Here is a 16,114-nt window from a genome sequence, read left to right as displayed (position 1 = left end):
CTACACACCTGAAGTACATGTTGCTACACACCTGAAGTACATGTTGCTACACACCTGAAGTACATGTTACTACAAACCTGAAGTACATGTTACTACAAGTCTTAACACTTTAGTTTGATCATTGGTCTTGATCCATGATTTTTGCTCTTCTAGCATTTTTAATTATTACTAAATAAATATTTATTACTTTAATACACAGAACTGGGACTACAGTAATGTCTGAAGTTTAGAAGTGGAGGCAAAAACAAAACGGATTGATCTGTTGGAAAGGATTTTATAAAAAGAAAATTATGCAATGTTTAAATGTAGATTTTTTTTTTCATTTAATGTTTGTTACAAGTTTACGCGCTTGAAGTTGTCTAAATGTTTTCTAAAATTGAATTACAGCAGTAACATAATCCAGTGAAAGACGACCACAAATTTACTAATAATCTCTTCAAATTTTACATTAAAAGAATTTAAGCATTTGGAAGTTTCCTGTTTTGTCTTCATAAAGAACAATAGATTCAGTCAACCCGGTTTTAAAGATCAGATCACAGATGTAAAAAAATATAAGCTGGAAATAATTTGTCTGTTGGGTTTTATGTTCAGCGGTTTTGAAGGATGTGTTCATACACCTGAAATACACGGTCTTTCAAAACTGACTTAATATGTGGCAAACAAACGTGGTAGAAATGCAAAGGATTGTTCCCTTTTTGTTTATTTCAAGTATTTGATATGTCAAGACATTTTATTTTCTTATTGCCGTATTAATAAATCCCTGACCTTATATTCTGAAAGTATTACTTCATACCAAACTGAATCGTGTGAAGTGTGCACCGATTTCAAACTTTTCTCATATTTGTTATTAATGTTGTAGCAGAGGTGCACAACATTCCCATCACTGCCTGATGCTCTTAACAGGTTCTATGCCCACGTTGAAGACCCAAATAGACCGTCCAGCTCCAGACTCACCTCACCATCTGAAGAGGAGTTCCTCAGCATGACCTCAGCAGAAGTAAGGAGAACCTTCAGGAAGATTAATCCTCAAAGCAACGGGCCCAGACAACATCCCAGGGAGGATGCTGAAAGACTGCCGATCAGCTCTGTGAGGTGCTGGCTGCCATCTTTAACTCCTCCCTCACCCTGGCAACAGTTTACACCTGCCTGAAGACCGCCACCATCATCCCAGTTCCTAAGAGCTCTGCAGTGACTGGTCTGAATGACTACCAGCCAGTGGCCCTCACCCCAATAGTCGCTAAATGCTTTAAAAAACTGGTCATGACCCACATCCATTGAGATCAGCGAGGACCCTCATCAGTATGCATACCACAAGAATCGGTCAACAGAGGACGCCATCTCCACTGCTCTCACCCACCTGGAGCAGAAGGTCCGTATGCTCTTTGTGGACTTCACATCTGCCTTCAACACCATGACCCCCCAGACCCCGATAGACAAACTACTCACACTAGGACTAAGCCCCTCCATTTGCAACTGGGTCCTGGACTTCTTAACAAACATACCTCAGTCTGTGAGGCTCCACAACTTCTTCTCCACCTCAGCACTGGCTCCCCTCAGGGCTGTGTACTGAGCCCCCTCTGGTTCACTCTGCTCACCTCGCATATGACTGCACACCTACCCATCCAGGCTGTCATACTGTAAAGTTTGCAGATGATACAGTGGTGGATGGATACATCACAAACAATAATCAGCTACAGGCAGGAAGTGGAACACCTGGAGAGCTGGTGCAGGAAGAACAACATTCACATCAATGGGAAGAAGATGAAGGAGATGATTGTAGATTTCAGAAGGAACAAACAGACCTACTCCCCCACAAACATGGGAAGATCTGCGGTGGAAGTGGTCTCCAGCTACAAGTATTTGGGTGTGCACCTGAACAACAACCTTAGCTGGAGCAACAACACCACCAGCCTGATGAAGAAAGATCATCAGAGACTCTACTTCCTCAGGCGGCTGAGACGAGCTGGTCTGGAAGCTCAGTCCTCACCTCCTTCTACAGGTGTGCAGTGGAGAGCATCCTGTGCTCCAGCATCAACGTGTGGCATGGAGGCTGCACAGCTGCAGAAAGAAAAGCTTTGCAGAGAGTGGTGAAGGCTGCACAGAAGATGTTGGAGTCGGTCTCCCCACCATCACAGACATCTACACCTCCAGATGCAGGAAGAGGGCCACCTGCATCATGAAGGACCACACTCATCCAGCGCACACATTTTTTGCCCCGCTCCCCTCAGGAAGGAGGTTGAGGAGCATTAAGTGTAGAACCACTAGACTGAGGAACAGCTTCTACCCTGAGGCTGCTAGATTCACAAATCTCTATCCAGAAACATCACTAAGAAATAAAATTGCTGTAATGCATCTTTAATTGTTGATATGTGCTGCTAATTATCCATGCTGCTGATCTCATGCTGCTGATGTTATGCTGCTGTATTCATTCATTTGTACTCATCCACCCACAAAGACTCATGTTCATGCTGCTGTTCAACGTATTGTTTTGCACCGTTAGTGTTTAGTGTACATCTTTTAGCGTATTGTTGGGCGTTCGTTTAGTGCTTCTCTTAGTTTATATCTTCGTTCCTAATTTACCGTTTCTTTTTACACTTTATATTTTTGCTAATTTTGGATGTAACTGGGACCTTGAGTACACAATTTCGTTCCACCTCATGTACCAGATGTGATGCGAATGACAATAAAGAACCTTGACTTGACTTAAAGCATCTTCTATAACCTAACAAATACTTGATTTTCAATGTTTTTAATCTTGGTGTTTCCTCTGGTTCTTTAAGATCCTATCAGACAAACTTAACATAAATAAAAGTATGCATAATAAAAGTTCTGACATTTTCTAGGCATTGTACCACCAGGTGGTGACATTGCAGAATATCTGCAGAGCTGATGTACTGTACATACATTTTAAAATGCTATTGCAGCAGTTTGATTGCTTTTAAAATGTGTCAGTTAAGGGAAAAAAGTTTTTTTTTAAATAATAATCGGGTCAAACTGAACATTTAAAGAATGAAAATCAGTTTACTAATGAGAGGGAAGAAAACCAAATGAGCTTAAAAATGCAAAAATGTTAATCATAGCACTCCTACTGCTGAATTTTAAGTCTTTGTGATATATTAAACTTGAAGATTGAGTCTGCATTGTTTGAACTAAAAGGGAACTAATGTTTAAATCCCTGAAATCTGTTGTAAAATACAGCTTCAGTTTTATTCTATGAAACAAAAAGACCGGAGAGAAACCAAAACAATGACATTATTGGAGTATTTATATCCAATGCTTCTATTAGAGGACAAAATCTATTTAGTTAAAAATACTGAAACACTGTTTACAAAGTTGAAGGAGCACTGATGCAATGCTCTCTACATTTATTGAGCAACTCCTGTCGTTTCAATTTACAAACGGGCTCAAACTGGTGCCACTGATTATTTCAGCAAACACAATTCCCACATTAGCTTTGCTTTAAAAGATTTAAAAAAGTAAATGTACGGTCATTTATTCCCACAAGAACATTCGTCATGAAAACTTTGCACTTTATGCAAATTTTTACAAATCATTTAAAACTTTATCAGTAGTATGCTGCAGTTTTAGGGCCACAGTAGTCTTCAAATTAATCTGGAGCAGATAATTTTCTTCAGAGTTGTGCTCATAAAATATGTTTTGTAAAATTGGTTGTTATATAATATATATTCTCATATCCATTCAATATTTACGCGTGTCCAGAGCAGAAACTATTAGTTGACTAGTCATTTGACTTATTATAACGAACTAATTTCTAATTTACAACCTCTGTGATAGTTCTAATTTTTTTCCTGTAGTTTTATTTTGAAAGGCGTTGCTGGACGCTTTTACTCTGAAGGAGCGTGAGCGGAAGCGATGTAAAGTATGGTCAAATATTCCCAAAAGAACGTTCACATTTATCATGAAAGCTTTGTACTTTATGCTTTTTTTAATTTTTTTACAAATCGTTTCAAAAATCATCAGTAGTTTTCATATTAATCCGAGACAGATTAGTTGTGCTCATGAAATATGCCTTGTAAAATTGTTATGTCTGAGAATATTTGTGTGTAAGCAGAGCGTAAACGATTAGTTTACCAATCATAGAACTTATTATAACGAACTAATTTCTAATTTAAAACCTTTGTGACGGTTATAACATTTTTTTCTCTCCCTAGTTTTATTTTGAAAGGCGTTTCCGGCTGCTTTTACTCTGAAGGAGCGGGAGCGGAAGTGCTGTTGCTACACGTTAGCTTGTGTCACTAGCTAGCTGTGTGTAGAGATTTCGGTCCTGGCGGAGAAACGCAGCGCACGTAATGGCAGGGAGAATTCACTTCTCCGGGTTCCTTTAATATGCTCCCTGCTCTGGGGGTAAGGGCAGCACCGGACCAGTCTCAAAATGACCACCGGCTTCAGCTCCGGTTCGTCCCGGTTCGCAGATTATTTCGTGATCTGCGGTCTCGACACCGAAAGCGGGCTGGAACCCGACGAACTGTCCGGTAAGCGTATTAGCCGTTTGCGGTTAAATGTGTCAGCTCGGTGCTGGGGGGTAAATGAGGATGAAACGGCCTCTAAAGTTATTTTTATTGTTTTTTTTTTATTTATTTCGTTTTTATTTTGTGAAGAGCAGGTAGTTTGTTGTGTTCAGGTTGTTGGGGTGAATGCAGAGGAACACGCGGGGCCTAGCTCCTCTCCCATCAGCCTGCTCCTCGGGATTACTCACCGTCTTTATCTCGTTTTAACTTAAAGGCTGTTTTTATTAGGGACTTTACGATTGTGGTGGGCAACAGTATGTACAATTATAAAGGCCTGGAGTTAATTCAGGCACTGATGTTGATTGTAGGAGCAGTAACATTGATGGGTGCTTAATATTCACTGTGATGCCAACACTATTGCACTCACTTTTAAAAGAAGTCTCCCGTTGAAATGATCAGATTCTCACAATTACTTACTTTTAAACATTAGTTGGTGCAGTTTGGAGTTTTATTTTGGTGGGCTGCAACCCCTTTGATCATGGTTTTATCAGATGGTGACTGAAGAGATTTGCAACTGTTCATGTAAACAAAGCAAACTTCAAGACAAAGAACTGAACCCCACTCAGGTGATCTTTGGTAGGTTGGTGGCTTTCATCACTCACAGGTGAAGGTGAGCGACCTATTCTGTGAGGAGCCAGTGGTCAATTCTGTGATGACATTGTGCACCAGTTTGATGACTGGGACAATGAAGTTAGTCATGTGCTCTTCCAGTCATCAGATCTCAGCTGACATGTTGCTGATGTGTGAGGCCATGCTCTCCAGACTCCAACAACAAATGGTGACATCATAGAACTGGGATCCGTAGCTCCAGCAAAGCGCCGACACACAAAGTCAGACCGATATGTTTTATTCAACTATTTGCTTATTAACTGCTTGTTACTTATGAACATTATGGAAGTGGATGGAACTTTTTGGGCAAGTAATATTACACGTATTTGTCCTCTTCTTGTAGATGACGTGACCATTAGACTTCCTAAATATGTTATTTCACTGGACTGTAACTGCTGGTGACGTTTTAATGAACGCCACATGTGAGAGAGTATACAAAATATACTCAGTTTTGATCATGTTTTTTGTAAAGGCTTGCAATCTTATTTGTACAGTTTGCAGTTCTTGTAGTAGATGTTTTAAACCTTTCCTGAACCCGTCTTAGTTCTGTCACAGCCAGCCTTACGAGCTGTAGAACTGTGTTTTTGACACCATCCAAAAACAGCTAAAACTAATGTCCTGGTCTAACAACTACCGTATGTCCATGATAAGTATTTACTAAAAATAATCTCCAAGTCGGCCTATCTTTATTTCAACAGTTTTCTCCAGTAGATTAAATAACAAACTTGAAAATATCCACCAAGATGGGTACAAAGTGAGCATAGGTGGGTGTTGCAAAATATGCACACAGTTCAATTCAGTTTATTTATAATAAGCCAGGGTTTTTAAAATGTATTTATTTAATAAATAAAAGGTAATTCAGGTGTCGGACTTAGGCAAACAGCTTGTTGGACGCTTGGTCACAAACACTCATAATTCAGTGGGACAATAATAGAAAATGTTCTTGTTTTTGTGCATCGCTGAGTCCCAAACAAGTCTTGAACAATCACAGCCCCATGAGATGCCACCATCATCGTTTCTGTTGTTAGAGGAATGGATCGCGTCTGAGGGACAGACCCGTCTTATCCGTGAATCTGAATTATATTTCCCAAGACGTGGTTGTGACTTTTAACAGTTAATGTCAGACGTCTTCTTCAACACATTATGGTCAGGGTTTCCGTAGCACTGCTTTCCAAGTTTGGTGGGGAATCCCTACATTTGTAAGAATGATAATTCTATAAATAAGAATTCATAATTATATGAACAGATCCCTCTTGTAAATGAGTCCCCGTGGCTCTTGAGGCTACCCTGTATAAATAAAGAATGAATCAATATATCTATTTGCCTCACAGGAAGTATTTAACACTGGATTCAGGTCTTTCGTTATTTCTTGATATAAAAGAATGACATCGCCAAAACTACGCGAGTCGGATTACATGACGCACACCAAATGAAGCATTGTGTTGTTGCTTTAAACCTCACGAGAAAAGCAGCGCACACACTTCATCCAGCTCAGCAATTAAAAGTGTTGTGTGAAAGTTTCTTTTATCTTCCTACGGTGCGGTTTCAGTCTTGAGCTGGTGTGATTTATTGTGACTCAGCAGGAGGTGAAAGGCCGAGGAAGTCCCTGCTGTTGCTGAAAGCAAGTTATTTCCTTCTTAAAGCAATAATAACGTAACCAAAAATTATTATAGCTGTCAAAGACCTCACCTTTTACTTCTCATTTCTACTTCCTTTAAGTAAGTTCCTGTTTACACGTTGGCTTTAACTGTGTAAGAAGAAAACTGAAGTTTGACAATTTAAGAAATATGTAGACTTGTGTTGACTAGAATTAAGATGCACATTTTTATAGCTCGCTTCTGAAGACAGAAGAGTGATAATGTGTTTGCCTGTGGCTGTTTTTGTTTGTTTGCTGTGTTAGCTAAATATCTCGTAAAACTCTCAGAAAGTAGATGTGCATGCACAACTGATTTAATTTCTGGAGTCAACCCAATTCCGTATGGTTGGTGTGGATGAAAAATTATGTCAAAGAAAACTTCATATTCGTGAATGAAAATAGATATTATTGTAAAAAAGGACATTTCGTTTTGACTTCTTGATCTAAAGGTCTTCGTGTTGTGGCTTGTATTTTGGGAAATCAAGCACATACAGATCTCAAAGCTGTTTGTCACTTGATTGGTTTAGGGGTTTGTGCACGCTCTGATCATGATCACGAGCGCTCCCTACGAGCTGATTGTCACAAGCCATGAACCCTGATATACACCCCGTTGTACATTTCACTTCCGCTGCAACTTCTGCAGATGCGTTGTACTCTGTTAAACTTGTGAGCTGCTGTAGCTTTTTATAAATCACAACAAAATACAATTCTCTTGTTGAGTTTTTGAGCCAACCATTATTTCATTATTTACAATTCTCACCACAGCTGACCTTAGAACACACAAAAAATGGCTGTAACAACCAGTTTGACAGATATCGAGCTAAAAGTTGACGCTCTACAGGATGAAAGTTATTCACCACACATCCTTGGAGCGCCAGCACGTTGCACAAGATCTCTTGATATTGCATGAGATCATGCGTACCGGTAATTTTATTTTCAAGGTTTCAACATGAGGTTATCTTAGTTTAAAACTTTTGCATGATTTGTGACAGATGATATATTTATTTAAGAATTGTTTTGAATTTTTCTTTGCTTTAGCCAAACCATTCACTGTGAGGTTCATCATCTGTTTTTAAAAGCCGAGATTTTCAACGTGTTTAAAACCAAAAACACTGTGAGAGTGTTATGTTAAAATTGGGCTTACATGTAATTTATGTACGTTTGGAGCACATTTAAAAACAACGAAAGTCAGTTGAAGTGCTTTAGAGTCAAACATGACACACGTGTAAAGGTTTTTTTTGATTTTAAGACTCCTACAGATGTGCTTTTACTGTTTTTTTATCTTGTTCTCAGCGTTTGAGTTGGCTTCACTGCATGAAAATATGCCACACTTTTCCTGTGTTGGTGATAAAGGTTCTTTTTAAAACAGCCACCGAAACTTTGCTGAGACTCTCAGCCTGATGCTTTGAGGTCAAACATCACTCATGTTCTACTTTCTGAGAAGCATGTTGCTTCTGTTTGCTGTAGACGGAGGTTGTCGCTTTCACTCATGACTTGAAGAGCGGAAATGGTGTGGAAATTCCAACGTTACCCGTTTCTGCTAAAAATTGGTTATTGGCATGCCGGTCCTAGAAGTTTAAATTTTTTACTGCCTATTCAGGAATAATGACAGAATATTTATAGAAGCATTTCTTTGTTCAGGTTTTAATTTTTTTGTTTGGGTACTTAATTATTTTAAAAAAATGTTTTAGTTTACTTTGAGGGGTAGGGGGAATTTTCCAGAATGAACTTTGAAAACTTGGGGTATTTTACAGCTTAGCGTTTATTCTGTTGTCAGCAAAGTGAGTAAACGGCAGCAAATACACGAGGTGGGGATTTTTGTAGCTGCTTGGTTAAAATAATTAAATTATAATTATTTTTAATTGTGCAAAATTTGCACCTAACACTTTGTTAGGGGCAAATTAATTTTCATGTGTAATAAATCCACAATCTTGTCAATTTTTCCTACTTTTATGATTGCAAACTACGGTACGCACTATTTATGAGGCTAGTTTCATGCTAGGCTGGGACAGCGTGTTTTCATAAAGAGTTTAAAGAGATGGGAGAGCTTACAACATCAGGTGCAATGTTTAACTAAAGCCCATATTATTACATCTGAAGGCACATATTTCAGTTACATTTCAAGGTTCTTTGCACCGTATGTGGTGCATGTGGTGGAACAAAATTGTGTACACGGGGTCTCACTTGCAAATCACGTGACCAGTCAAATTGCAGGGGTCGAGATGGTGCAGGGGCAGAGCAGCGACTCAGGACCCGAAGGTCCTGGGTTCGATTCCCGGTCACTGCACATCTCATGGTGTCTCTGAGCAGGACACCTAATCCTGAATTGCCTCCCGGGCACTTGCATAGCTGCCCACTGCTCCACCTGGGTGTATCCCAGGCGCGACGGGTTAAATGCAGAGAAGCAATTTCGTCTTTGTATGGGAACATACAATTATGACAACACATAGCACTTTATTATTATTTATTATTCGAAAATCTTGTTTCATCATATCGCGATATTATCGCAAATGCAATTAATTGTTCAGCCGTAAGGTGGATGAACGATCCAACAATTCACAGTCAAAGACCTCAAGTTTCCAAATGTTACGTCTCTGGTTGGGTGCAGGAAACCATCATTGAAATTAAGAATAGTTACTGCAAAGTAACAGCAAGAGTGACTAGGTAAACTGCTGATGAAGTGAACTTGTTGCATCTTTTTCACAGTCTACTTCACAGCAGTCCCACTGAAAGTCAGTATTAACAAGTATCACATAATGCAGCGAACAGATCTGCCTACTGTTTAAAATATTTTCTGTTGTCAAAAAGCTGTTATTTCATAGTGCACCGGTGAACATACTGCCCCAAAAACTATTTGAGAACATTTTGAAGCTGTTTTAGTTCTGCCTGACCTGACTTGTGAACTGCTGTTGGGACACGACACGTGTTCGTTCTGTTAGTCACCATTGTAACTTTTACCACACCACTTTATTTATGAAGCACTTAAAACAGCTACAAGGCCAACCAAAGTGCTGCTTTTGAGCTGCCTGCCCTTTTCTGTCCAGCTGAAAACTGGCAACAACTAAACCAGTTATGGTAAAGGTTTGTGCGAATGCTCTACATGTTCTTTCTATCTTTAATGTTTATCCTCTCTAGACCTGGTCTTCACGAGGCATTCTGCCCACACAGGATGACACATTTTGAACGCAGTGCTACGACTGTATTGACGTACATGCACAGAACGATTAACTGACAAAACGAAAGGTTATTTTTCACTAATCACGCGCCTGCTCATTATTTAAACATCACATATTTACTGATTTAAAGGTTTTAAAAGTAGCTTGAGCTTTGAGCTTTTGTTGGAAGAAAAGCTGCTGATGATTGATGGCTTAATGCAGTGGTTTTATTATTATTATTATAAAGTTATGTCTCATTCTTAATATGATGGGGTGCTGAATCACAAACAGTAAAAACAATGAAATCAGTTTTTCTCCATTTTTACAAAGTGTTTGGCCGTCCAGTTGGGGCTTGATTAGCATATGCATGACCCTGCAGTCAGCCAACACTGGGAACAGCAGTAGCTGAGGGACAGGAGTAAACTTGCACACAGGCTCTCCTTATTCAAATGCTAAATATCCTTTAGAATTTTCTAGGCAGCCTCTCTCCCCGTGTCCTACTCAGCAAACAAATGAGGACAAATGGCTCAACCAGAAGGCTTGTTCAGTCTTATTAATAGTCAGTAGTTTTAACGGGTTTTATTAGCTACCTGAAAGTAAATCTGTGAAATTTTGGAATACATTTAAAGTCAGCTTGTAGTTTAGTGTAAAGACTAGATTTTCTTTATTTCAACAAGCACCTGTGTTTGTCTTTAGGGCTTAGTCTGCTAGTTAATCATCGGTGCAAGCGGAGAAACTACCTAAGGTTCACATTACAGCTCTTAATGCTCAGTTCCAATTACTTGCTCAGATCTGATTTTATTTACATGATCATTTCATTCACATCATCACTGAAATGCAACCTCCATCAGATTTCCTAAGAGTTGGATGAAATGGGACATGAGTCCTACTGTGGTCCCTTTGAAAAACCTTGGATATGTATCTGATTTAGTGCCACAAATTAAAACACACCTGGACTTGATTTGAAAAAAAAATCAGATGTATCATGTTCAGCCTTTCATGAAACGGTCCGGCATATGATTTACCTGTCTAAATAAAAGTTGAATGATTATGTTGTGCAAAAACAAGAAGTCAGATTTGAGTTGTATTCGCCTGCAGTTTAAACCGCCCAAAAGAGTTGGCGTTTGAAAGATTGATCAGTTGTGCTCCACTCTTTGCATGTAGGATTATCTTACACGAACAGGTCACGTCTCTTAGGTACCCCTAAATTTTCCAAACGTACTGCATCATTTTTTAAAAGTTTGGGGTTTCAGATGTTACCGTAACCGTTTACTACTTTTTCCATCTTTAAAACTGTCGCTATTAAAATAGCCTTTGAACTTTTGCACAATGTTTTACCACAAATTTTTAATGAAGACAAACAGTCAGTTGTTCAGAAAACTCAAGTCCCACTGTAGCCATCTTTTAACATTTTAAAAAGCCGAGGAATTCGCTTTTTATTGAACACAAACTACAAATTCTGTAGAACCAGGAGCTGTGGAAGTGGCGAGTTTATTCTGGGAAGGAGCTGCGTTGCTCTGCCAGTTTCTGCTGGTTTCCTTGTGTTAACAGCTGTGGGCAGCGGAGTTGAGCTTTGCTTCAGTGTACTTGTACAGGAAGAAAGGTAAAATTCATTTAGTGTCTGCCTGAGAGCAGAAATGTAGAACTGTGGGTGGTCCCTGGCTCGTAGGCTGTGGAGCCGGAGTCTGTGCCGCTTTACACCCACTGCTACACGTCTCCGCTGTCATGGCATGACGGGCGATTCATTACATGACGAACGCAACACATGATCCTGTAGAGATAAAGGTTAAATCATGTGATCTGGACCAGATGACACGATTTAACCTTTATTTGTTATCCTGGATGACTGAGCCTACAAACACGATCCCGTAGAGTTTGTTGGCATGAAAAAAGTTCACTTAGTTTGACTGAGACCATTTTGTACGTTTATATTATTTTAGACTTTTCAGACCACGGTTATGGATTTGTGTGTCTTCTACATGCCGGGGGGGTTGTTTTGTAAAGACCTGTGCTGTCTGAGACTCGTGATGTTACACAAACCAACAAACTGCTTTTTGAGTGCAAAGGGCACACTTTGTGTGTCTTTCCCAAATGGATCAATATCGTGAAAAGATTGAAGCCAATTCTGTTTTTGGCACTTTTAAATTTTTCAAAAATTAATATTGCTTATTAGATTTGTTAGAATATTAAAATTAAAATTACACCTTTGCCTGGTTTAAAATAAAAACAGTTTATCTGCTTCTCCATTTCCATCCATCGTCTTTTACCTGCTTCTTCCTTTTTGGGTCACGGGGGGGTCACTGGTGCCCATGCCCAGCAGTCACTGTGCGAGAGGCGGGGGACACCCTGGACAGGTCTCCAGTCCATCACAGGGACACAGAGACAAATTCAATTCATTTTATTTAACAATTTTCAGTCAGTTCATCTGGATGGTTTCTTTTTCCTGCTGAGACGTTTCGCCTTCCATCCAGAGGGCTTCATCAGTCTGAGGAAACACCAAACAAAACTGCTTCTCCCCCAACAGCTTACTCCAAAGTGGAAAAAAACCAGTTATGTTGGTGCTAAGAGGGTGTCTGGGGCACGCCCTCTCCTCCCGTGCCCGCCCTCTCCCTCGTCGACAGTCATGTCAGTTTATTTATACACGCCAAGTCACAACAGAAGTCGTCTCAGGGACTGAACAGAAACATTCATGTATCAAAATAATACTTTAACATTATTTATCTGAGGAGCAGCTTTGAGTTTAACTCTCATCTTGAACAAGCATGAAGGCGACAGTGGAAAGGAAAAACTCCCTCATGAGGAAGAAACCTTTAGCAGAACCATTCGCTCTTTCTCACCTAGCGTCAATTTAGAGTCACCAGTCAGCCTAACGTGCATGTTTTTGGTCTGTGGGAGGAAACTGGAGCACCTGGAGAAAACCCACACATGCACGGAGAGAACATGCAAACTCCACCCAGAAACAACCCCGGCCCAGGATTTGAACCAGGGTAACCTTCTCGCTGAGAGGCAGCATCTCTACCAACTGCACCACCGCGCTGCCCCTTCTCCATTTCCATCCCGTCCAAATAATGATCATCCAAATGTCAGTTTTAAAGGTCAGCGGAGCCAAGTATCAGGCTCTAAACACACAAAACTATTAAACTCATTAGTGTATTTGGAGAAATATGCAAATATAGCAAAGGAAATGCTGCTTGAGAGTTACGTCTTGTCACGGTCTTGAGTCATCAAGGTGGAATGAAATCTTTTCAGGGACTGACCCCCCCCCCCCCCCAATCTCTACATATAATCTCATTGTCTGACCTATTTTTGGTTACTGATGTGTAGTCTGGGTTGTCTGGCCTAGTTTCTGTCCTGTTGGGCAGTTTGGATATAAAAGTAGCAAACAGATTAAACTGCGTAATCCTTAAGACTTTTAGGTTCTTGCCAGGATGTTTTTAACTGTTCTTCAGAGTCCAATTTAAATCTGCTCGTTGCTCACCTCAGCAATCAAGCTTATATATTTTTGATTCGAGACAAAACTTTGACCTATTATCTCTTAAAAATGGCTAAAATTATTTCATTCTATCCCAGTCTAGAAAGAACACTACAGGTGCCGGTCATAAAACTAGAATATCATGAAAATGTTTATTTATTTCAGTAATTCCATTCAAAAAGTGAAACTTGTATATTATTAACCTTTATTTAACCACGCAAATCCCATTGAGATCACAGATCTCTTTTGCATTGGAGGCCTAGGCCAGAAGGCAGACTAACAATTTTTTTATTATTACTTTATTTTACCAGGAAGAACTCCATTGAGATCATCAGTCACTTTTACAACGATGTCCTGGAAAACATGCATGTTTTTGTCCTGTGGGAGGAAACCGGAGTATCGGAGAAAACTCACACAAGCACGAGACGAACATACAAACTCCACACCGAAACACGCCAGGTCCAACCGGGGATTGAACCCAGGACCTTCTTTCTGTGAGGCAACAGTGCTAACCACTGAGCCGTCATACTGCATTATATTCATCCGTTACACACAGACTGATATATTACAAATGTTTATTTATTTTAATGTTGATGATCATAACTGACAACTAATGAAAACCCCAAATTCAGTATCTCAGAAAATTAGAATATTGTGAAAAGGTTCAATATTGAAGACACCTGGTGCCACACTCTAATCAGCGAATTAACTCAGAACACCTGCAAAGACCTTTAAATGGTCTCTGTCTAGTTCTGTAGCTACACAATCATGGGGAAGACTGCTGACTTGACAGTTGTCCAAAAGACGGCCATTGACACCTTGCACAAGGAGGACAAGACACAAAAGGTCATTGCTAAAGAGGCTGGCTGTTCATAGAGCTCTGTGTCCAAGCACATTAATAGAGAGGCGAAGGGAAGGAAACATTCTGGTAGGAAAAAAGTGTACAAACAAAAGGGACAACCGCACCCTGGAGAGGATGGTGAAACAAAACCCATTCCAAAATGTGGGGAGATTCACAAAGAGTGGACTGCAGCTGGAGTCAGTGCTTCAAGAACTACCACACACAGATGTATGCAAGACAAGGGTTTCAGCTGTCACATTCCTTGTGTCAAGCCACTCTTGAACAAGAGCCGGCGTCAGAAGCGTCTCATCTGGGCTAAAGACAAAAAGGACCGGACTACTGCTGAGTGGTCCAAAGTTCTGTTCTCTGAAAGTAAATTTTGCATTTCCTTTGTAAATCAAGGTCTCAGAGTCTGGAGGAAGAGGAGAGGCACAGAATCCACGTTGCTTGAGGTCCAGTTTCAAGTTTCCACAGTCAGTGATGGTTTGGGGTGCCATGTCATCTGCTGGTGTTGGTCCACTGTGTTTTCTGAGGTCTAAGGTCAACACAGCATCTACCAAGATGTTTTAGAGAACGTCATGCTTCCTGCTACTGATTGACTTTATGTAGATGCAGATTTCATTTTCCAACAGGACTTGGCACCTGCACTCAGTGCCAAAGCTACCAGTACCTGGTTTAAGGACCATGGTATCCTTGTTCTTAATTGTCCAGCAAACTCTCCTGACCTTAACCCCATAGACAATCTATGAGGTATTGTGAAGAGGAAGATGAGATACACCAGAGCCAACAGTTGAGAAGAGCTGAAGGCCACAATCAGAACACCTGAGCAGCGCCACAGACTGATCCACTCCATGTCACGACGTATTGCTGCAGTAATCCAGACAAAAGGAGCAACAACTAAGTACTGATGCTGAACATGCTCATACTCTTCATTTGACCAACATTTCTAAAAATATGTATTTTTTAAATTGGTCTTGAATAATGTTCTAATTTTCTGAGATACTGAATTTGGGGTTTTCATTAGTTGTCAGTTATAATCATCAACATTAAAATAAACATTTAAAATATATCAGTCTGTGTGTAATGGATGAATAGAATATACACGTTTCACTTTTTGAATGGAATTACTGAAATAAATCAACTTTTTCACGATAGTCTAATTTTATGAGCAGCACCTGTGCGTACTATTCTTGTATAGTAGAAAGAGTTTTAACACACATACGAAAACGTAGGTGAGTCGAACGGCCGATTTATTGGCCCCAATTTCCTTAATTTTGTGAGATCAGCGATTGACCAATACTTGCATGAGAAACCAATTTTTTTTGTTGTTGTATTTTTAACAATTGTCTGAACTTCATTTATATTTCAGAGCTCTACCTCATGACCAGTTACAACAAGTTTGTATTGTTTCGAGGAAATTGTTCAAGGATGTGTTTTTCAATAAAATAAGATGGAAAACTGAAGGTGCATTGTGACCTTGTAACACCTGACGGAGTCGCTTATCAAACAAAATCGCTATCGGCCAAAATCAAATCGGCAGGTCAGGCTTTTTAGAAATCGGTGATCGGACAGAAAACTGCAAACGGTGCACCCCTAAAAAAGTATTAAGCAAAGCCCTTCTTTCTTGGCATCATAAGTTTCTGTTCTGTCTGTACGTAGCAAATGTTGTAAAAAGCATTGCTGGGTCACAAAGAGTACAAAGAGTGTTCTTTAAGTAGACTCGGGTGAGCTAACTTAGCTCAAGGGCTGAAACGTAAGAGCACTCGTTCACCGTTCTCCAACCCAGGACCGCCTGTTGATGAGAGCCACTCATTAGACCAGTTTGACACAGATGCTTATTTACCAAGTATGAAAATAACACATTTAAATTCT

General features: G+C 39.9%; 1 protein-coding gene across 2 annotated transcripts in view; it reads left to right on the top strand.

Annotated features, from left to right (window-relative positions):
• The first annotated feature begins 4,215 nt into the window (after nt 1-4,215).
• dennd5a (DENN/MADD domain containing 5A) overlaps nt 4,216-16,114 on the top strand; it is a 37,651-nt gene continuing 25,752 nt past the window's right edge. For both annotated transcript variants that reach the window (XM_037689535.1, XM_037689527.1), the window contains exon 1: nt 4,216-4,493. In XM_037689535.1, the coding sequence (XP_037545463.1) occupies nt 4,394-4,493 (100 nt within the window). In that variant the 5' untranslated portion in view covers nt 4,216-4,393. The remainder of the gene's footprint in view (nt 4,494-16,114) is intronic.

The sequence above is a fragment of the Nematolebias whitei genome, chromosome 2 (assembly GCF_014905685.2).
Source record: "Nematolebias whitei isolate Nwh7 chromosome 2, NemWhi1, whole genome shotgun sequence".
Taxonomy (NCBI): Eukaryota; Metazoa; Chordata; class Actinopteri; order Cyprinodontiformes; family Rivulidae; genus Nematolebias; species Nematolebias whitei.
The sequence above is the reverse complement of the archived record's forward strand: the minus strand, read 5'-3'. Positions and strand labels throughout refer to the sequence as shown.